We start from the raw sequence: 22,532 nt of genomic DNA, 5'->3' as shown, positions 1-22,532 counted from the left end.
TCCTAACAAAACTTGATGTGGACTCTAAACTTGACGTTATTGTTTTGTGGGTGTTGTTGGTTTTTTTCAATTCCTGCCGTATGGCCCACCCTGAGCTGTGTGCATTTACCTGCAATCAGTTACTGTGTTTCTTCCCCACAGAAGGTCCCACTACAGTCATTTTACTCCAGAGCTCACAGAATTGTAGCTACTCTGAGAGAAGAATAGCAGTGTAGTCAGGCCTGGAGCACCACTCACCCCTGCAATGTTCTCTAGCTCCCAGCTTTCCAGTCCTAAGGTCCTGGCACTTTGGTAGGATCCTCTCCTTGCCTGCATAAGACCCCTCAGCACGGGGACTTGGTCCCTCAGCACTGGGCTGAAGAGAGGTGGTACTGCAATTGAGTACAGCAAAACCGCTGAAGAGGACCACTCCATGGGTAGAAAAAAATATTATTGGGGACAAACTATGGCTGTTTCATGAGAGTAGAAAGCAGAGCCATCTGTAAGAGCAAGTGGGCATTATAGGGTTCCTGAAGGCTTAAGGCAGACTCCTCCCTCTCAGGACATTTTTTTTCCTGTCTTAGGTAGAACGGGGTCCCTGGGCCAAGCCTATCAGGTCAGTGACTGTGGCAGTCAGGCCAGTTTATGGGTAGCAGATGGCCATTTAGATAGAGAGGAGAGGAAATTGCAGTTTTCTGATGAGCAAGTTCCTTGAGTCACAGAGTTTCTGAGAAATGCTGGGGTTAGGTTTCTGTTTCCTCATGGCCATCTCCTCCTCATGGCCATCTCCTTCCCCTACCCCACCCCTTCCCAAGCTCAGGTAGCCATTGTAGGGTATTGGCAACTGTGTGCCATCTCTGCCCCCCCCCCTTCCCAAGCTCAGGTAGCTATTGTAGGTGCTGGCAACTGCGTGCCACCTTCAGAGCCCACTTTATGATATAAAAATGGTGACAGTCCTGTTTTAGGACAATGTCTCAGGCCCCTGTCTGCTTAGATTCACTCATGATCTTATTAAAAGACAACTGGAATCACAAAATACAAATTTTCATACTTAACCTAAGGTGTGTCGAAGCTGGTGTGGTGCCACAGACCTGTAATCTTGCTTGGGAGGTGAAGGCCAGAGGACCAGAAGTTCAAGATCATTCTCAACTACAAATTAAGTTTGAGGCCATCATGGGCCACATGAGCTCTGACTGAAAAAAACAAACAAGGAAAGAACAACACAAAAACTTAACAATAAATAAGTAAATAAAATATATAGACAGTCCTCCACATACTAACTCACTTTCAAAATTGATTTTATTTTAGTAATAGAGGAAAATGTAGGTCACAAATGGGTGAAAGTATCCTTGTTTTAGTTACTTTTCCATTTCTGTAGTGAAACACCATAGCTTTCAGAAGGAAGAGTTTTTGGGCCTGTGAGAGAGCTGAGAGTCCGTTGTCGTCCTAGCAGGAAGCTTGGCAGCATGAAGGGGGACGGCTAGGGCAGTAGGAGAGCTCACACCTTGAAGCAGAAGCAGAGAGCAAACTGGGAATGGCCCGTGGCTTTTGAAAGAAACGTCAATGCCTGCTCCCTGAGACACACTTCCTCCGCAAGGCCACACCCCTAAAACCTGCTCAAACAGTTCCCAACCAGGGAACAAGCATTCAAATGCCTGAGGTTACAGGGAACATCTCATTCAAACCACCATAGTCCCTAAAGAAAATGCAAGTCAGAAAAGCCTCTGAAGTAAGTGTGTGACTGGTGCTAGGGCTGTAGCTAAGTGATAGAGTGCTTGCCTTGCATGCACAAGGCCATAGGTTCAATTCCTAGTGCCGTCAAAAACAACAACAACAACAACAACAATAAAATAATCCCGGGAAACGTGTCCCTGCTGAGAAGCCTTGCCTGGCAGCACCCGCCAGACGCTTGTGTTGGCGCTTCTCCCCACAGTCCTGCCCGAGCCCTGTTCTCAGCAGAGGCTTAGACAGCCTGGTTCATCCTCACAGGACAGAACTTTTAGCACTGAGTACCAGGCCCACCCTGGATCTAGTCCCCAAGCTCTCAGGGTTTCTGACTAGCCAAGCTGGGTAGAGCATAAGGATTGCCTCTGTGGGCCAGAAATCCAACTACGTATCCAACTACGGAATATCATTCAGCCAAATGCCTGCTTTGAGCCATACCCGACCCCTGTCAGCAGGACCCGACTCCTGGTGACTTCTGTTACTGTTAGATCACTCTAGGATCACAGAACAGATGGCCCCGCTGTAGCTGATGACCAGGGAAGCCTGCAAACATAGGTCTGTCCAGGACACATGACATTGTCACCAATCCAAGAAATCCCCCAGGGGTCGGCAGTGTGGAGTGGATATGGCCGAAGTACATGTGGCTACTTGAACAAGAATGTCATTCTGAAGCCATCACTCTGTAGAAGGAGTATGCTGTAACTAGAAAATAAAGTGCTAGAATAACGTGGCCAGGGAGTGTCCTTGTAGACCGGTTGCTGAGCCGGGCAACTAAGCCAGAGGCCCTGAGCAGCCGGCCTGAGCTCTGCTCCTGCTTGTGAAGAGGGTGGTGCCCTGTTTGGTTTGGTTTGTGGTGGAGAACAGGCGCAGCACTGTCATGGCGGCACTTGGCTGATGGCTAACCACCTCTGTTGGAGGGGGAGGCTGGGGCATTGTTTCTCAGGGTCGTACTGCACTTCTTCACCTTGCGTCCGTTAGCTAGGGCTGGCTCCTGGCCTGGAACCTGGTCATCTGTGCTCCTCAGATAGGAGCCCTCTTCCCCAGGCCTTGCCTCTCTGGTCATGTGACTTGAAATTTTTCCTGTCAGAACGGGTTTGTCAGTCCCCTTCCAGTCATTCAGACCCTGCTTCTCTCTCCTGTCAGGCTTCTAAGGGAGTTTAAATCCTGACCAGGGAGACACACATGAACAGACAGGCACACGGACACAGATACGACCCTGCAGAATACCACAAGCTCTTTATTTATTCTTCTCAAAGGTCAGCTGCCTCCACATACTTCTCCAAGTCAGTCAACTTCTAACAGAGTACAGCCTCTTCCTCTGGACCATTGTCTGTCCCAATTACCAAGCCTCAACAGCCGGCCAATCTGCACTAAGTCCTGACAGTGGGGCCCTGTAGACAGCAAAGGTTTTCTCTTCAACATGAGTTTTAAAATGCCGACAGACTGCCATGCCTCTTCAGCTTGGTAGGCCAGGTTCCCAGGCCTCTAGCTTTGGGGTGCTGGGAAGGTCCTTCCTTTACGTGATGTTCACACTGGGCCTGATCCCTGCTATCACCTCACTCTGGACCAACGGGGGCCATCCATTCTGTTAGTGTTCTGGCATCCTTGATGTAAGGGACTCTGATGAACCACTCATGGCTCCTGACAATACTTGGAGGAAATGGTACTGGAAAGAGACCCCAGCTCCTAGGCTGCCATTGATCTGATTTGCTGTCCCCTGGTCCTGTCCCTCCTCCTTTGCTGCGTACCTCCAGGGAAGACTTTCTGAAAAATCTTTTTGTGAATACCATTTTGCTTTAGGATATTAGAATAAACTATAAAATGGATCCAGGTGTATCTTGACACTATAATACATGTCACATTTTATCAAAGTTAGCAGACTCCCTGGAAAGCAAATCAGGGAGACCCTGTCTGCTGTTTGTTTCTTTTTTTTTTTTTAATTTTATAATTTGATTTAATTTTACATATCAGCCACGGATATTCCCCTGTTTTCCCTCCTCCAGACCCCCTTTTTTTTGCTGTTTGTTTCTTATGCCACCTCCAACTCACTCACTCTCTCTCTCTCTCTCTCTCTCTCTCTCTCTCTCTCTCACACACACACACACACACACACACACACACACACACACCCCTCTGGCCTCCCTCTGTCACTTGAAGGCCTTGTTGACTTGGACAGAAAAAGGGGCATGATGCACTTTGGGAGAACCTTAAGGATGGGCTTGCTCTGTCGGTCTGCACTACTGCTCCCAAGTTCCAGCCCCATCCTTCCTTCAGCTCTTCCTGCAAGAAGTGAGCAGCCAGTGTGTGTGCCTCTTGCCTCAACTTCTGACCCTGCAGGAGGGATTTAAGAAAGTCTAAGGCTCACTTGCCTTGAAATTAAAAGCAAATGTCTGTATGTGGTTTAACTGTATCCATATGCATTTTTAGTGACTTGATGATTGGATTGAAGGTGAGCAAATTCTATCCAGTCTTCTGCTGAAAGCAGAGTAGATTGGGGTTAACTGCTTCTCTGAATCTGAGTTTTCTCTTTCTTTGTCTTTCTTAAAAATAAGAATCCTCCCTACATCCTGCTGCTAGGGTCCATTTCCTCTTGGCCAGTTCATAGGCTGCCCTTCCAAACAGAATTATCATTTAGTTTAGGGGTCACTTTAATGTAATGTATATTTTCTCAGCTTAAATAAACAACATTATAAAGATAGAAAGTTGCAGAAACAATGTTCTGTTCTGTCTTGCTTTGGGTTTTGGATACAGGATCATGTAGCCCAGCCAGACCTAGAATGTGGGGTCTTCCTGCTTCCACCTCCCGGGCCTGGGGATATAGACATGCACCACTACACACACTTGTGCTTGTCAGCTTTGACGCTTACATGCAAGAGCATTTAGTCAAGAAGCCTGCACAGCATGCCACCCCTCCTCAGCCTTCTGGCAACTTAATGCTTGCCTTAGAGAGACTGTCAGAAGTGGAGTGGAGCTCAGGGTTCCCCAGGGGTCTGTCATGAGCAAGGAAGTAGCTTTGTCATACCCAAGGAATTCCTGTCAGTGTTTGAGATATTTTTAATTGGTTTCTTTTTTAAATTTTTCTTAAGATCGTGTGTGTGTGTGTGTGTGTGTGTGTGTGTGTGTGTGTGTGTGTGTGTACACATGTGTCTGGTACCCAAGGAGGTCAGAAGAGGTTATCAGATTCCTTAGGAACTGGAGTTAAGGATGACTGTGAACCAGCACATGAAGCTGGAATTGAACCTTGGTTCTCTGTAAGATCAACAAGGGCTCTTAGCCACTGAGTCATTGTCACTCTAGCCCCTGGAAATGACTCCTTGGTGCTAACGGAACATGTGCTTCATTTGAATGCATCCTACGGGGGAGTTAGGTTGTGCCTATGTCTAAGGAGACAGTAGTACACTTAGTCAAGATAGAAAATTTGGAAATGATAGGTAAGAATGAAGAAGCAGAAAGGAAGGGATCAATTTTCTGACCACAGTTGAGGACTGGGTTGCTCTTGTACATTTTGTAATTAACTGCAGGTCATATCTGACGAGAGTCTGCCATTCTGGTCACTGGAGAGAAGGTCATGGCCAATACCTGGGCTTTACCAAACTGCTTTGCCTAATAAATTCTGCTGCTGGTGTGTTCTAATAACAAAATGGCACAGCCCTCACCTTTTCAAGTGTGTAATTGAGTACACTCACAAGGTTATTCCATCATTCCCACTATCCAGTTCCAAGACATTTCATCACCTCAGAGAAAACCCTTTTACCAATCACTTCCAGTTACCTTCTTCCCTCAGTTCTGTAAGGAAAAAATGCTCATCTCTTTTTTTTCTTTATGGAGCTGTCTATTCTGGACATTTCTCATCAATGGAGTCACACAGTAATTGGTCTTTTATGTCTGCTCCCCTTATTTATTGTGTATACAGTGTTCTGTCTGCATATATCCCTGCAGGCCAGAAGAGGGCACCAGGTCTCATTACAGATGGTTGTGAGCCACCATGTGGTTGCTGGGAATTGAACTCAGGACCTTTGGAAGAAAAGCAGTGCTCTTAACCTCTGAGCCATCTTTCCAGCCCTTATGATGGTATTTTAAAGGCTCCCCTATGCTATACCATGCATCAGTACTTTGACTGTTTTATATGATATATGTATAATATGATCATGGGTTGTAGATATTACTTATCTCTTCATCTGATGGACAGTTGGAGTTTTTCTATTTTTTAGTTGCTATGAATAATGCATGAATATTGCTGGATTGAAGCTCACTTATAAATGGTGAGTTTTATATGAATCATACTGTAATTTAAATAGTTTTTATCTTCAAATAAATAACCTCTTCACCACCATCCCTCAACCCCCCAAGTAATGCCTGCTTGGTTTTTTTGTTAGGTTTTTTTTTCTCAAAACAATGACTTATGTAGACCAGACTGTGCCTCAAACTTGCTATGATACTTTGGTTTCTCTTCAGTGCATATATAAAATCTTTCACCTTTTTCAAACTCACTTTGTATCCAAGGCTGACCTTGAACACCTGATCTTCTGCCTCTGTCTTCCAAGTGCTGGGATTAATTACATGTGTGCACCTTCATATCCATCTGTTACCTACTTGTTAAACGTTAATAGAGAATAAAATATTTTTAAAGTAAGTTCTTTTTCTTCTTAGTTGGAGCTTTCCAGTCTGTTTTTGAGGCTCTCTTATGAACATACACAGTATACACATTCTGTTTTCTGTACAGAAAACAAAAACCTGTATATGGAAAACATTTGTGAATAAATGTTAGTCAGACAAGAAATTCCTCAAGTGTGTTCTGTGCAGAGGCTCAGAAGAAGATGAGAAGTTGGACCGGACAGACGCTTATAGTTCAGTGGGAGAAAGACACCTTTAATACCGTCCCGATGTGAGGTACGGACATGGGGCAGCAAGCGTGGAGGAGGACAGCAAACACCAGGGGTGCGCTGCCCCAGCCTGCGGTCCTGACTGTCAGCTGAGGCCCGCGAGCTGCCTCTTAAAGTACCAGTCAGGAACTGAACTGCTGCAAAGTGTTTATGGAATGAGAAGTGCAGAAAATGTGGGGCTTTCATCTCCTAACTGAAAGCTCTCTCCTTCAGGGAAAGGGGAAATGGCCTTAAATTTCAGCGTTCCTTCTTTGATAATGTAACATGTCCAGCCAGGGCCTCCAAAAGGGACTTGTTCGTGCAGGCCCAGATGCGGAAGCGCACCTGACTGAAGCCAGACTCTTCTCACAGTAAATGAGACAGCTTGGCTGGCCCGTGTGTGGCCCCTTCTGTTTGGAAGGTGCTGGGAGTCCCATGTGAGCCAATCAGAGGGAATTAAGTTGCTATCTAAAGAACTTTATCTTCCCGTGTGGACTTGAGATCCACTGTCATCGTCGCCAAAAGAAAGGATTCTTTTAAAATTGGAAATCCCTTCCCTTCTTGGCAAATGCTTCATCTAGCAGCACAGAGTTTATAGAAGATGTCATTCAAGTTATTTAAAATCCAAATCCAAACTAGCAATTCTCCCTGGTCCACAACAGCTGCAGAGCAGGAAGGAGAAGTGTGACCTGGATGGCTGACAGCAGGGCTGTCACCCAGAAGCTACACTATGCCAGCGGTTGCTGTTGGCAAAGGCTTGTTTTCACCATAGCAGATTAATATGAGAAGCCGCCTGGCCCTCGGCACCCTCGTCGCAGCCTTTGGCTTCGTACAACAGCATTTTCAACGGGGCAGTGAGTGCACAACAGTGGACTAGCGAAGGAGGAGTGTTCTGGTGTGCCATTCACTCTTGTGAACTGACAGTGCACTGCTTCCATGTCCTGGAGCGACCCCAGAGTCAGGACAGTGGAGCAGGCCGCCTAGGAGGCGCGTAAAGAAACTGGTTTCATAAGACTCAGTCTGTGCCCTTACTTCTTTCTCTTCAGTGAAGCACACACTTATGCACACCTGTAATCCCAGTACTGAGAAAGCAGAGGCAGGAAGATGGCAGACTTAAGGCTAGCCTGGCCACCTCCTAAGATGCTGTCTTGAAAGGAAGAAACAAACCTGAGGCTGTACTCTGTCATCATCCCTGTTACTGTTAGTGGAAGCCACTGCTTCTGAGCCTTTCCCTGCGGACTTTCCCAGTGTGCCAGACTGTGTGTCAGGGTGCTTGTCTTCCATAGGGGCTGAGGCTTGAGGAGTTGGGTAGACCCAGAGGTAGAGCCTGGACTGGAACCAGGTAATCAGATCTGGAGCCTGTGCCCTGTCCACTGTCCAGTGTCTCCATCTGAGTGAGTGTCCACACCAGCCCAAGTATTGATCTTCAACCTCTTTCCTTCCTTCTCCTCATGTGATAGGTCCCATTGATCCCTCCCAAATCCCTCCAGAATCCCTCCAGCTTCTTCAGCTCTTGCTTGAAGCACTGTGGCAAGCTCACACTGCTTCCTGATTCTGTTTTAGTCTGTTCTCCCAAAAGTAATGAGACAATTTTTTAAAAATTAAATTCATTCATTTGTTCACTTATTGTGTGTGTGTGTGTGTGTGTGTGTGTGTGTGTGTGTGTGTGTGTGTACGCGCGCGCGCGCGCACGCGTGTGTGTCTGCGCTTGCTACATTCATGTGAAGGTTAGGACAACTTTGAGGAGTTGGTTCTTTCCTACTGTCTAGGTTCTGGGGATTAAACTCAGGTCATCAGGATTGGTGGCAAAGTGCCTTTACCTGCTGAACCATCTTGCTATCATATATTTTTAGAATTTATATTGGACAAAGATTTTATATAAGAGAAGAATCAAGATGGTGGCAGCCCCTAGGACCCAACAGTGCCGTGGTGCTGCTTCAAGGAGCCTGCAAGACCCAGGGAGGCTTCCAAGGGAGACTCAGATGAGCCTGTAGAGTGCACAGGATGTCCAGAACAACTTTTAAAAAGGCAGGTCTTCTGGGAAGATGCTTTTAAAAAGTAGTTTCTTTGGAACTGGAGGAAAAAAAAAAAAAGATGGTGCCGGGTGGCGGCGGCGGCGGCGGCGGCGGCGGCGGCGGCGGCGGCGGCGGCGGCGGCGGCGGCGGCGGCGGCGGCGGCGGCGGCGGCGGCGGCGGCGGCGGCGGCGGCGGCGGCGGCGGCGGCGGCGGCGGCGGCGGCGGCGGCGGCCTCGCACGCCTTTAATCTCAGCACTCGGGAGGCAGAGCCAGGTGGATCTCTGTGAGTTCAAGGCCAGCCTGAGCTACAGAGTGAGTTCCAGGAAAGGCTCCAAAATTATACAGAGAAAAGCTGCACCACTGGCCCACTGCTCCCCATCGCCGCTGCTTGCCCGATGGGCCAGTGCTGCCACTCAGTCCCCAGTGAAGCCACTGTTGCTGCTCAAGATGCTCGCCCTGCCCGGGGGAGGAGAGCGTTGGACCAAGGCACTGCCCTTGGGCTATAAGCACGCTACCCAGCTGCATGATCACTCTCACTCTGAGCAAGATCAAGATATCTGAGATGAGGAATGGTTCATTTTTCTGGATTAAGTCTCCTTGAAAGATTTCCGTGGTCCATGCTGACGTCAGGCACCATGCTGCTGCTGCAGGCTGTGTTGATGTCCAGGGTCCAGGTTGTGGTCAGAGACCATGTTGATGGCCATGACCCATGCTGCCACTGGAAACCACGTAGAAGTCCGTGAACCATGCTGCTGCTGACTGCTATGGGCAAGGAAGCTTCTTTTGCAGTGATGTCAGTGACTGAAGACTCATAACTGAGAATGAGACATTGAAGGCTTCTGTGACCACCAGCCTCCCCACCCACTCCAAAAAGAAACGGTCTAGACAGGAAGCCATTGAAGAGGGTCCTTAAAAACTGTGACAGAAAGCTGAAGTGTAGCTCTTCACAGTGGATGGATTCTGGCAGGGGTGGGGAAGGACTCAGTTTTCTTTAAGGTGCTGGCTACTGAGGGTTTGACTATGCTCCAATGAGTGTATGGACAACTCAAATTGAACTTGGTGGGTTTTTTGGGATGGGACACAAGGCTGAGAGAGTGGATTTGGGAGGAATGGGAAGACAGTGTGATGGCATACATTGTATGAAATTCCCAAATAATTAATAAAAATATTATGTTTGGGAAAAAGTATTTATTTCGCTATGGGCAACAGTGAAACCCAGCTTTTAAAAAAAAAAATCCAAATTAGTGTAGGCAGAGTTTTTCTGTGTCCTGGCAATAGCTCCCAAATAACCACTCAGAGACTTAATATTAATTATAAATGCTCGGCCAATAGCTTGCTACCAGCTAACTCTTACATTTTAAATTAACCCATATTTCTTATCTACCTTCTGCCATGTGGTGGTACCGGCTTTCAACATGGCATGTTCATCTTGCTTCTTTCTGCATCTCTCACATCTCCAAGACTCCACCCTTTTTCTTCCCAGCATTCTTCTTGCTACCCTGAAAATCCTGCCTAATTATCAACCAATCAGCTTTTATTAACAATGAGAGCAACACATTTTCACATTGTATAGAGGGATTGTTCTGTAGCATTTTTCCCTTTTACTCTAAAAAAGAAAGGTTTTTAACTTTAACGTAGTAAAATTATATACAACAAAAAGAGTTACCCCTGCGGGTGTGATTATCTATTTAAGCGTGCAACTGTACTTTAAACATAATTAGACTAATTGCCTCCCAATCTGAGCCGACACATCTGCACACGCAATTAAGGAGAACAGATTTTTTTAAAACCCGGTTTGGAACCCTTTGTTCCCCCACTTCCTACAAATTAAATTACCGAGCAACAACAACCAAAAAAAAAAAAAAAAAAGTTACCAAGTGAGAATTACAGTTATAATATTCAGTCCATTTGTATTTGGCAAATCTAGAAAAAAATATTCTATTTATCTCATTTTTGTGAGTCTAAAGGTTTATACCTAATTTACCTTTTTATCATAACTAAGGAAAACTTTAAGTCTAATTATTTAGTCATTAACTCGATCTAAGACCCCAGAAGGGTGTAATGTTACCCAATAACAGGGACATCAGGCTGCCTAGACAGTCACCCACATTTTTTCTGCAATGTTGGGGCATCTATCTTTGGCCTAGTATATCTGACAGACTTTTTTGAGAAGCAGGGAATTTTGAAGGACTGTTCTACCTTGTCTTGGCAAAGCTTGGCAGTCACTTTTTTTTTTTTCCATCTTGCTGGCCCAGTTTGGACAGTATATACTGTCAGCAACTGAGGCAAGGGCAGTTATTTGCCCAGTGGCTAACTTTTGTCACAAAAAAAGTAAACTCCATATGGAGTTTCTTAGATGCTCATCATCTTCTCTGCCAAGAACAGACATGTCTCATTGTCAACAAAAGCCTTAGGTTATTAAACATATTGAATGCCATATTCTGTAGGTCTTTGAAGTGTTTGAAGACCATCTATCTTTCTGAATATATTGTTTAACCTTGAAAACATACCTAATATGACTACAAGTTTGATTATTATAGATGACTACTAACTTGTATTTTTTAATTATACATTATATTTTTAAATGAGCTACATAAACACAATACCCCAAACAAGAGTAGAAACATAGACTGGGCAGCAGTGGTGGTACACACCTTTAATCCCAGCACTCAGGAGGCAGAGCCAGGCGGATCTCTGTGAGTTTGAGTCCAGCCTGGTCTACAGAGCGAGATCCGGGACAGGCAACAAAACTACACAGAGAAACCCTGTCTCAAAAAACTAAAACAAACAAACAAACAAAAAGGGTAGAAAGATAAATGCGGTATAACAAAATTAACTTTAAATTTGTGTCAATGAAACAAAATACATACCAATGTAAAATATTTTGAGGTTAATAGTTGTTTTTTGGATTAAAGTAGATTCAACAATCTTCCCTTTTATCATTTCTATATCATATCTTCCTTTTTTCCTTTAGGAAGAAAATTTAACTCTTTTGTTTATGGCCAATAACAACTTGTAACCAACCTCCCTAAACAATGGCAAACATTTATAATCCATTGAATAACCAAAACCCACCCATACCCCATCTCTTCTACTTCCTGTTGTCTGTGGGTGCTGGGGTCTTTGGGGGAATCTTGAGAAAAATCAGGAAAATTATTAAGTTTTATCTAGAGTGCTTTGTGAGGCTGGACCATCTCAGCTATCAACCTTGAAGCTGTTTTGAATGCAGAATTTTGAGAAGACTGTAACAGAGGTATTTTGAGATGCTAGTTCACCTGGGCCATTCATTTTCATTGGTGTCTGGTCCCTTTGCTCTGAAAATATATAAACTTTTAATGGTAACATACATATCTGTATTAATACAAGTATAGACAGTGCATTGTACATAAGTTAACCCAAGATGATTTTTTGTTTTATGTTTGAGCAGGTAAAATATACATTGCATGTTTTATAGTTTTTTCTAGGTTTATTTCTTTATGTTCATAGTCAGGGTTTTCAGGGGGTCTTCCCTAATCAAACCTGGTCCATATCAACCTGCAATGAATCCACAGCCTCTCATTTCCTGTGGAAATAAAAGCATAACCTCTCTCCCAAAGCAACATACATTTTGACTTCCATTTTTAAGTCAAGATATTTTTAAAATATATAGTTTGGTTTAGTTTATCAGTTTCCATAATCTAATGTTTCTTAGTAGTTATTGCTCATTCATTATCAGTCAAAAAATTTAAAGAATACACAATAACATACAGGATCTAGACTCTGTGTATTTCCCATCTTTATGTGGCTTTTTAAAATTTATTTTATTCCCTTTTTAAGGACTTTATTATTTTAAAACATATATATATATATATATATATATATATATGACTGTCTATATCCCTTTTCTTTTCTCTCTCAAACCTTTGTACATTTTTAAACACATTGTAACCTGTTTAGAGGTGTTTTTTTTTTTTTTCTCCATCAGGATCTGTCTTTACTGAGCATCTGTAACCTCTTCTGTCTGCATGAGCAAAACCCCAAACCTGCCATGAACTGTACTGGCGGAGCTCAAGCTGGCAGCTCAAGCCCACAGGCAGGAGCTGGGAGATGCCTCTTTGTGCCACAACCTGTGTGAGAGACTGTAGGAATCTGCCATGCAGCTTAGCTCATGGCATGCTGGCAGCTGCCGGAAGATGCCGGACACTAAGGCTGGCATAAGAGACACAAGACTAGGAAGCTACATTTGGCTCTGTTGTTGTGTGTTTAAAAACCTTTTTTAAGCTTTCTCAGGTTTTATGTGGATGTAGGTGCCAGACATTTGGGCACCATTTGTAGGTGGAATTTTTCTGTATCCTGGCAGCTGCTCCTAAATAACCACTCAGAGACTTAATATTAATTATAAATGCTTGGCCAATAGCTCAGGCTTGTTATTAGCTAACTCTTATATTTGAAGTTAAGCCACATTTCTTATATCTCTTCTGCCATGTGGCAGTACCTTCTTTCAACACAGCACCTTCATCTTGCTTCTCTCTGCACCCCTTGTGACTCTGAGACCCCACTCTTCCTCTTCCCAGCATTCTCTCTGCCCTGAAAATTGTGCCTAGCTGTGAACCAATCAGCTTTTTATTAACAATGAGAACAATATATTTTCACAGTGTACAGATGGATTATTCCACAGCAAATTAGTATCTGTTACTTCCATGTTTAAAAACCCTCAGTGCCACTTTCTTGTGATGAGAGGGAAATCTTACCATGCTTACAAAAGGCACTTGATTGACCCTCTGCTCTGTACCTCACACCTCTGCCCATCTACCCTGCAGACTCCCCCAAGACTGTTGTTAGTGCCTTCTTATTTACATCTCCTGCTCTTCCCTGTCCCAGCCTGCTTGATCCTCATTTCCCTCTCACAGTGCCTCTCTTCCTTGTCTTATTCATTCTGCATCACCAGTGCAGGTCAGGGAGTCTGGACTAGGGTGCAGACCACATAATTAATGTCCATTGCATGCACAGTGGATGCTGCTGCTCAAGTACAGAAATAGCTCCACCCCACAATTCTGACCCTCAGATAGCTCCAAAACAGCCCTCGATTCTATCTCCAGAATTTAGTTTTGACTCTCTGTTGCATGTCTTCATAACAACTACCTTTTCAAGGCCATTATGACATGCTTCTGTGGTTGATTAAAGCCTACTTCTCAGCAGATGGAGGGCAGAACAAGTCTGCATTACTCGTTGCTTTCCCAGGTACCCAGTACATCCATTTGCTGAGTGGATGAAGGGAGGAATGCAGTCCACACTTGGAATGTGCATGCCCCGAGAGTATGCTAGGGGCTTCTGGTCTGTGATTTCATCAGCATGTGCATGGAAGAAGGGAACTCGGGACTTCTAGTCCAAGGACCCCACCTTATGCTGCTCTGAGTTCAATAGAGCCTTTCATATTGTCCTCTTTACTTTTACTCATTCATTTGACACTTTCTCTAGTGGGGCATGGAGTTCAGGAACATTCTCAGTCCATTTCATTGATTCTGGGTGTTTTGTTTGTTTCATTTATCTAATAAATATCCCATTGTGCTTTAAAAGTGAAGCCCAGCTGTATAAAAGTCAAGATGTAGTAGATAAAGAACACTTACCATAAAAGTTCAGATCCTGTTTCTGTCATGGAATGGTTCAGAGCAAGGCTTTAATTTCAGCTGAGGGACCTGCTTTCCACATCCTCTTGGCACCAGGAGACTCGGGCATAGCAGCTCTCCTCAGAAGTATGGCCCTAAACCTGCTAGTAAGTGAATGTAAGGCTTCTAACTAATTTGATTTTTCACTTGTTTTATGTATTTAATTTTTTGATGCAGGATCTCAGGTAACCCAAGCTTGCCTTGAACTCACCATCTAACTGTGGCTAGGCAAGAACTCCAACCCTGAGCTATATCTCCAGCTAGGGATCTGTGGTTTGTTTTGTTGACATGAACTCTTCTTGTATTGTCCAGTCTGGTTTCAAATTCCCTAGCTCAAGAGATCCTCCTGCCTCACTTTTCCAAAAAGCTGGGACTTCAGGTACCCACTAGCATGCCTAGCTTAACTAATCTAATTGTTGAAGTTTAGACCTGGTAAGTGCTCTTTTCCACTATTCCTTTCCCCCTAAAATATCAGCAGTGCTGTTTGTTTTTAGACAGGGTCTTACTAAGTTGCCAGGCTGTCCTAGAACTCATAGGATAGCCCAGACTGGATTCTAACTGGAATTCACTAACACACTATGTATCCTAGACTGGCCTTGAACTTGAGATCCTGAGATCCTGCTACTTTTGGTATTGTGATTATAAGCATGTACCACCATGCCTGGCCAAATACCAGCAACTCTTAAAAAGACAACTAAAGCTTAGGAGCACAGGCTTTTAAAAATCTCTATAAATGTGTACATTACCCACATATTGTATAAATACCACACACACACACACACACACACACACACAAATGAACCACAGCAGGCCAAGAGGCTAGCATGCAAAGGGTGCATGCATGCAGATCTGAAATGCTTGCCTGGTCATTCGACTGCACTGTTTCTCAACAGTTTTCTGCAAAAACCATTGTCTTAGTAATGATTACCTTAAGCTAACACAGTTATCACAATCACAAGGCTTTCTTCATGTATAGAAGCCATTGTCTGACTACAAAACAGTACCCAAGTGTTTCGGATAAGAATTTAGCGGTTTAAATATGTGTAAACAGAATTATCTTAAAGCTCATAGCAGATACCTCAGGGGGTTTGTTTTTTGTTTAAGTTCACTTTTGGTTCTTGTCTGTAATACCTTTGGATGATGTGGGCACTTGGCAGCCATTCACACTATCATCCAACTGTGGCCCTTCTCTTGGTTTTAGCGATTACACCAGCTTTCACTACTGGTAGATGCTAAAATGTCACAAATACATTTGGAAACCCCCTTTCTTCTTAACTTCTTGTCTCCAGGATCCATCCCTAGCCACACCACCAACCAAACCCTGGTGTCCCTGCTTGTTGTTCAAGGTTCCTTTCTACTGAAACTCTCAGCACCCAAGCATAAAAGACATCTCTGTTCAAAAATCATAAATGTTCCTAAGATTTGTGTGGATTCTGTACCTGGGATTAGTCAGTGAGCCCATACTCATGTGCTTCTGCGTGGCTTTCACACATTTATTACACTTGATCCTTAGAGCATTCCTGTGACTATAGCCACACTCGGCAGATAAAGCTCCTACAGCTCAGAGAAGCTGGATGGTTTGGAGCTAAAACCTACATCTCCTGCCCCCAGCTTTCCCAGTAGCCTGTGGTCCCCCTTATTGATGTATTTTCAAGCAGTTATCTCATTCCAGAGCTGAGAAAGTTTTTCGCAAGGAAATTTCTGTTGTGATCATTATAATGGGATTTGACTTGGGAATGGACTTCTGGCTTTAATCTACAACATGTGAGGTTAGCTCTTTAGTTCTTGAATTCAAACCCATCTGCCATTTGAATTCATCCATATTTATTGAGCACGTATTTACATGAAAGTCACCAAAAATACAATGAAGACTAATACATACATGATTCTAGCCACCAAAGTGTCTGATTCCCCCCCCCTCTCTCGTGTGTGTATGTGTGTGTGTATGTGTACACACAGATGTGTGTGTGCAGATGTGTGTGTACTTACATATGGAGGCCAGAGGAGGATGTTGGAATTCTAAGTCTTACTCCCTTGAGAAAGGATCACTCACTTTCTTATCTAGGCTAGCCAGCAAGCTCCTATGATCCACCTGTCTCTACCTTATAACATTAGGGTTATAGCACAGGCAACTGTGCCCAGCCTCATAAGTACCCATGAAGGATATGCACATTGCAGGGACATGTAGCCCAAACTTGGCAGATGAGGAGGAATGCTTCCCAGAAGGGACCTTTGAAGTGAAGAGTAAAGAATGAGTGAGAGTTTTAGCCAGATTAGAATTGGAGTAGAGGTACCTGGTCTGCATAGTGAGTTCTAGGACAGCCAGGGCTGTATAGAGAGACCCTGTCTTAAAAGAAGAATTGGAGTAGGGTGGGCAGTGCAGGTTGAAGAAAGTACAAGAGGAATAAGAAGACATGCGGGTGAGAATGTGATCCCCATGCCTCTATTCTTGTTATGAGGACAGATCCAGTGATCCAGCTGTTAGGAAGAGTTGGATAAAGTAGGTCATTGGCAAGGCTCATGCTCAGAAAATAACCTCTTTCTCATGTCTTAATAGAAAAAGCTGGAGTCCCCACCGCCATCTACCAATCCCTTCCTGGAAGACGAGACAACACCCGAGATGGAGGAGCTGGCGCTGGAGAAAGGCGAGTTAGAGCAAGTGAGTCTGCTTGTGCTGTAGTGTGTAACCGACTTACTCGTGCACCTTTCTGAAAGTGAGCTGGCCCACTTCACACAGGGTCTTTGGGTAGGGACGACCTCAGAGATCACTCTGGTGGTTGCATGAGGGCCTGGTCAGGTAACGAAGAGCAGTTTTCCTGCCCCTAATCTGTTGCAGAAGAGCCTCCCCTCAGCATTTGGCCCCACGGCTCTCCTCTTCAGCCCACGTGGCAGAGCTGCCCAATACAGCTCTGCCTTGTTCAGCATCTGGGTCTGCCAGGACGCTTTCCTTCCTCCGTCCAACACCATGATGATGTGAGACACTGTGGGGTTAGAGGTGTCTCGGCCAGGGAGAGGCCTCCACACAGAGCAAGCCAACATGGAAGCCACCAGGGAGGCCTTGGAAGTGTCAGGGTAACCAGTGGCATCTTTGGAGAGTTCTTTTCAGAGCACACTAGCAGTTTTAATTTCCTTCAGCACTTTCTGTCCAGCTTGAAATTTCCTCTCCCTTCCTCCTGCAGAATGGTGTTTTTGTCTCATTGCCGTTTCACGTCAGGAGAGGTTAGAGCGGCAAGTCAGCCATTTCCTTTCGGGATTAGTGCTCCTTGTTTGACTTTTCTCCACTCGCTGCTAGAGGATTATTTGGTGACATTGTTTCTCTCCAGACACAGCCAAAGGGAGGTGGCCGGACACCAGCCTGAGGCCACCCCCAGCCACACACTGTGCAGCTAGCCTGTGTTCCTAGTGTGGCAAGGTAGTGTGAATTCTGACAGGAGTCACAGCAGAATTCCCAAGGCCATAAAACGTGTCTGCCCCATTGTGTTTGTAACAACACAGATACCTCACATTTAAGGCACTTCACAATTTCAAAATCCTGACACCTTTCTTTCATTGGCTTTTACAGTGCCTCCCTCTGGTTTCACAGGCGATCAGAATAGCTCTGAGAGGCTCAGCAGCTTGCTCAGGGCTGAGTTTGGAAGTGGAGGCCCGGGACTAGCAGCCCGGTCTAGCAGATAGAAGCTGGAATTCCTTTCCTAGCCCACACCGACCCCCAACATGCACACACTTCATGTCTTATTAAAAAGTGGAGGCCACAGAAATTAAGTTTATGGGCAGAACTGGAGGGTTGCTGTGCGTCTACTTAAAGCCCCTGAATCACTGAGCAGCACAGAGGGGACTACTGCTTATGACCCCAGAGCAGTTCTCAGTGTGGGAACAGGGTCTCAGTTGGAGGGGCCTCATTCTTCCTGTAAATTCCCCACAACGGATCTCTGTGAGTTCGAGGCCAGCCTAGGCTACAGAGTGAGTTCCAGGAAAGGCGCAAAGCTATACAGAGAAACCCTGTCTTGAAAAACCAAAAAAATAAAGAAAGAAAGAGAGAAACCCCCCTCCCCCAGGCATCTGCTCAATAGAAGCGTGCCTTGAGTAGCCATGCTTTGTATGGGGCCCTCCTGTCTCCCCCATCCTGCCAGCTGCCTTTATCATGTTTAGAACCATGCAGTTTAAGCACTCGGGTGCTCTGTGGTAGCTCCTCACCTCTGGGTGTCATTACACTGAATCAGCAGAGTCTCTTCACACCTTTGCACAGCTTTGTAGGTAAAATATGATTTCATTTTGTCCTGGAGCTTTTTCTTCTTCATGAAAGCTTGAGGTGATTGTGCTAAGACCAAGACCTCTGGATCTAAAGACAAGCAGGTATAAAAGCAGAGCTCTGTGGTAAGGAAAATGCTTGACCTGTATCTGCTGCTCATAGCCATGTGGCCTCAGATAGGTTTTAGGTTCTCAGCCTCCCTGCTGTCTGCATGGTGACTTTCATGATCGTATTCTTTGATGGCTCATCAGACATAAGGAGTTAGGAGAGAAAGGGACCAAGGTCCCTGTAGCCAGAGCAGCGCCATTCTGAGTCACTTTGTATGTGGACTTCCAGAACAAGCTTGTTTTAAACCTGAAGTTTTACATGTATTAAAAAAAAAACATCCCTGATCTGGATGATGTCCCCACAATTCAAGGCTGCTCTTTCTTGGTAGTAACACTCATACAGTGCCCAATGCCCCCACATGCCACTCTCACCTCTGGCTGGCTGGCTGGAGTCTCAGGTCTCCTCCCAGCAGCCAGCTGGCTTCTGGAGTTTTGTGTATTGGAAGAACAGGAGCTCCCGGGGTGCAGGTAAGTGACTTCACAGCATTGGGGAGCTCGCCAAAGTGGGGGAGCCCCTACCTGTCCTGAGTTACTCTAGCCATCTCCTTGCTACAGCCAGTAGGCAGCTGACCCCAGGGCTGCTCCCTGCCGCAGTTTGTGCCTAGCTGCCGGGAAGGGAGTATGAACTTGAAAAGCAGCATGCACTTCTTGAAAGGACCTGAGTGCTTCGTTGCCAAGATATTCCCAGTGATTAAAAAAAGCAAGGGACTGAGGGCACAGGAGGAGAGAGAAGAGATCAGGAATTTCTGGTTTAAAAATGTACCCTTCTGGTGATCCGAGCAGTTAGATTTAATCTGTTTACATTGGATAGTAATAAAAGGAAATGGGACCAGCTGCAGACCTCCTTACTGTGACAACAGTAACCTTTTATTATTCCATCAAACTCTGGGAGGAAATAGCTTAAACATCTGCAGTGTTTGGACAGAATTCACACACTCAGCAGTCCAGCCTGAATGCTACTGCTAAATGACTTAGTGTGTTCTTTGAGCTGCAGATCAGCTCTTTGGGGAGCTGCCTGGTGCAAAGGGAGACACCAGTAAGGGCTGGAATTCCAGCACCTCCTCGCTATACATGAGCACATGCATAGAGCAGCTGTGGGCAGGGCAGCCCTGTGGACAAGGAGTTAGAGAGAGAAATCTGGGCAGTCCCTCCTGTTGTCCCCATCTTGCTTCAGCTCATGATAAAAACTCATCAATAGGAAGGAGCTAGGTACTGTGGTAGCAGGACCAATGATGGACAAGACAGGTAGGTCAGTCGCCTAAGGTGGAGATGGGGCACCTGCCTGTCTGGTAATGCAGCTTTTTGTACATTATATGGGGCCTTGCCATGCATAGCACCTGTGAAGATCATACTAGATGACTTGTAGACCTGGCACTGAGGAAGTTAAAGCTGGAGGATTGTAGTTCAAGGCCAGCCTGTGATACATAGTTGAAGGCCCTGTCTCAAACTGAACAAAAGGAGCCAATAAGAATGGCTCACTGAGTAAAGGTGCTTCTGTGCAAGCGTGACAAATTGAGTTCAGTCCCCAGAACCCGTGTGAAGATGTTTTGGGGGATCCACTAGAAAAGACTACTCCGATTGGGTTTCAGCCAATATAGTCTTTACTAGTCAGCTGATAACACTGGGTGTTAGGGATCTCAGTATAGCCCTGAGTGTCTTCCCCAGGATGAGCTTTAAAGCTAAATAAATATAAAAGGAAATTAAGGAAAAAAACACATCCTTGCTTGACATAGTCTGTTAATAAGAACTGTTAGCCAGAAGCAGAAGTCAGAAAGCAAGGATGGTACATTTAGAGACTAGGTTTTCATCTTTGTTTGGCTGGTGATGGTGTCTACATGCCGTCAATGGCCTGAATGGTACTTCCACTATGGAGTCAATTGTACTAAGTTCTGGGGGTATGGTACAGATGGAAGGAGAAAATTGACTCCACAAAGGTCCTCTGACTTCCATAAACTTGACACACACACACACACACACACACACACACAGAGATGATAATAATAATAATAGTAATAATAATAATAAATAGATAATAATAATAAGCAAAACAAAAGAAAAGATGAATAGTGCAGTTTAGGGAGGTATCCTAGTTAGTAAAGCACTCGCCTTTGTAAGTGTGAGGGCCTGAATTTGGATCTCCAGAATCCATGTAAAAAGCTGGGTGTGGAGGGAAGCACCTCTAATCCCAGTCATGTGAGACGAGGCTGAAACAGATCCCTGGCGTCCACCGGTGGCTAACCTAGCCTGCTTGACAAAGCTGCAGTCCACAAGGTGGAAGGCACCTGAGAATGACTCCCTAGGTTATCCTTGTTTCCACATTTCTCCCCAATGTGTGCAGCACAGCTACATGAACATGGACCTCCCCAGCACACACCACTGAACAGATACCTGGCTAGGATACCACAATTCCCCAACAGTCAGGCTATCTAGTCCTACAAAGACAGATTGAATCACATTTTTCTGTATTATTAACAAAATACCTTATCAAAAATAATAAAATAAGAAAACAGAGAGAATGGGGTCTGGAGAGATGGCCCAGCAGGTAAAAGTCTTGCTGCAGAGGCACGAAGACCTGAGTTTAGCCCAGCCCCCATATAAAAGTGAGATGTGCTGTGCCCACCTGCGGCTTCAGCACTGGGGGAGCAAAGGCAGCTGGCTCCAGAGGCTTTGCTGGCCATCCAGTCTAGCTGAAATGGCGAACTCACGGTTCACTGAGGGGTGGCTCTCTCAGAAAGAAAAGGTGGAACGCTTTCAGGTGGAAAGCGGTAGACATCCCAAATCCACCTGTGCCACCCCACACAGGTGAGCACCGCACACACAGAACGAAGGGTGAGGATCATTCCTCACAGCCTTCCTGCTCCGTGCTGGGCCATCTGTGTTAAACTAGTGGAAGCAGGATAGCCCCCGGCACCTGTGCTCGGAGGGGACCAGCTGTGGACTGGACAACCCTGTGCTTTCCCAGCGACCTCTCCAAGTCCAGCCTGGGCCCAGCATTGGCCGTAGTTTCCAGAAGACAATGTATCATTAAGAAGGACCAGAGTTTTGAATGGTGTGATTTGTGGTGGCATATCCCAGTAATTTCAGTACTTAGGAGGTAGAGGTAGGAGCATTTCCTGGGATATAGAATGAGACTCTGTCTTAAAAATAAAACCAGAAAAAGAGTTTCTCGAAATCTAGCCTAAAATTTTAAAACATGAAACTGATGGAAGGTGAAAGAAAGAAGAAATTATAGGATGCGTATAATGTTGACCTTTTTTTTCTTTCTATAGTCCTGGCTAGCCCAGAACTCTATAGAAACCCCCCCTGTATCTGCCTCCCAAACTCTGGAATTAAAGACATGATCCATCACACACAGCAACATTTAATTTTTGTTGAAAATTTTTCATTTTTAAATGTTTGGGGTTTTTTGTTTTTGAGACAGGCTCTCTCTATGTAGCCCTGACTGGCCTAGAGCTTACTCTGTAAACCAGGATGGCCTAGAACTCACAGAGATCCACCTGAGATTAAAGACGTGAGCCACTATATCAGCTGAAAGACAACGTTAACCCATTACAGTGGTTTGTAAGTAACCAGACGCTAAGATAAGGTAGATGTACTTTTGTCTATCACTGGATGGTAGCTTTCCCAGTACTTGGCAGTTATTTTTAGTCTTAAAATCTCTTTATCTTTTTTTATTTATCTAGAGTGTAGGGAAGGGAGCACATGCCTTGATACTTGTCTGGAGGTCAGAGGACGACTTGTGAGAGCTGGCTCTCTTCTTCCACGGTGTGGGTTCTGGGGAGCACACATGCGTCAGCCTTGGTGCTAAGTACCCTGTCTGCTGAGCCCGCTCTCTGCCCCTTACGGTGTTTTGTGAGACAGGGTATCAGCATATTGGCAGGGCTATTCTCAAGCTGTGGGCTTCCAACTGTTCTCCTGCCTCTGTCCCCCGCCCCTCCCCCCCGTGTAGC

General features: G+C 45.2%; 1 protein-coding gene across 3 annotated transcripts in view; it reads left to right on the top strand.

Annotated features, from left to right (window-relative positions):
- Vps53 (VPS53 subunit of GARP complex) overlaps nt 1-22,532 on the top strand; it is a 153,568-nt gene that overhangs the window by 69,893 nt on the left and 61,143 nt on the right. For all 3 annotated transcript variants that reach the window (XM_006977408.4, XM_076542912.1, XM_076542914.1), the window contains one exon: nt 16,784-16,885. In XM_006977408.4, coding sequence (XP_006977470.1) covers nt 16,784-16,885 — 102 coding nt within the window. The remainder of the gene's footprint in view (nt 1-16,783; nt 16,886-22,532) is intronic.

Source organism: Peromyscus maniculatus, chromosome 8, assembly GCF_049852395.1.
Source record: "Peromyscus maniculatus bairdii isolate BWxNUB_F1_BW_parent chromosome 8, HU_Pman_BW_mat_3.1, whole genome shotgun sequence".
Classification (NCBI taxonomy): Eukaryota; Metazoa; Chordata; class Mammalia; order Rodentia; family Cricetidae; genus Peromyscus; species Peromyscus maniculatus.
The sequence above is the reverse complement of the archived record's forward strand: the minus strand, read 5'-3'. Positions and strand labels throughout refer to the sequence as shown.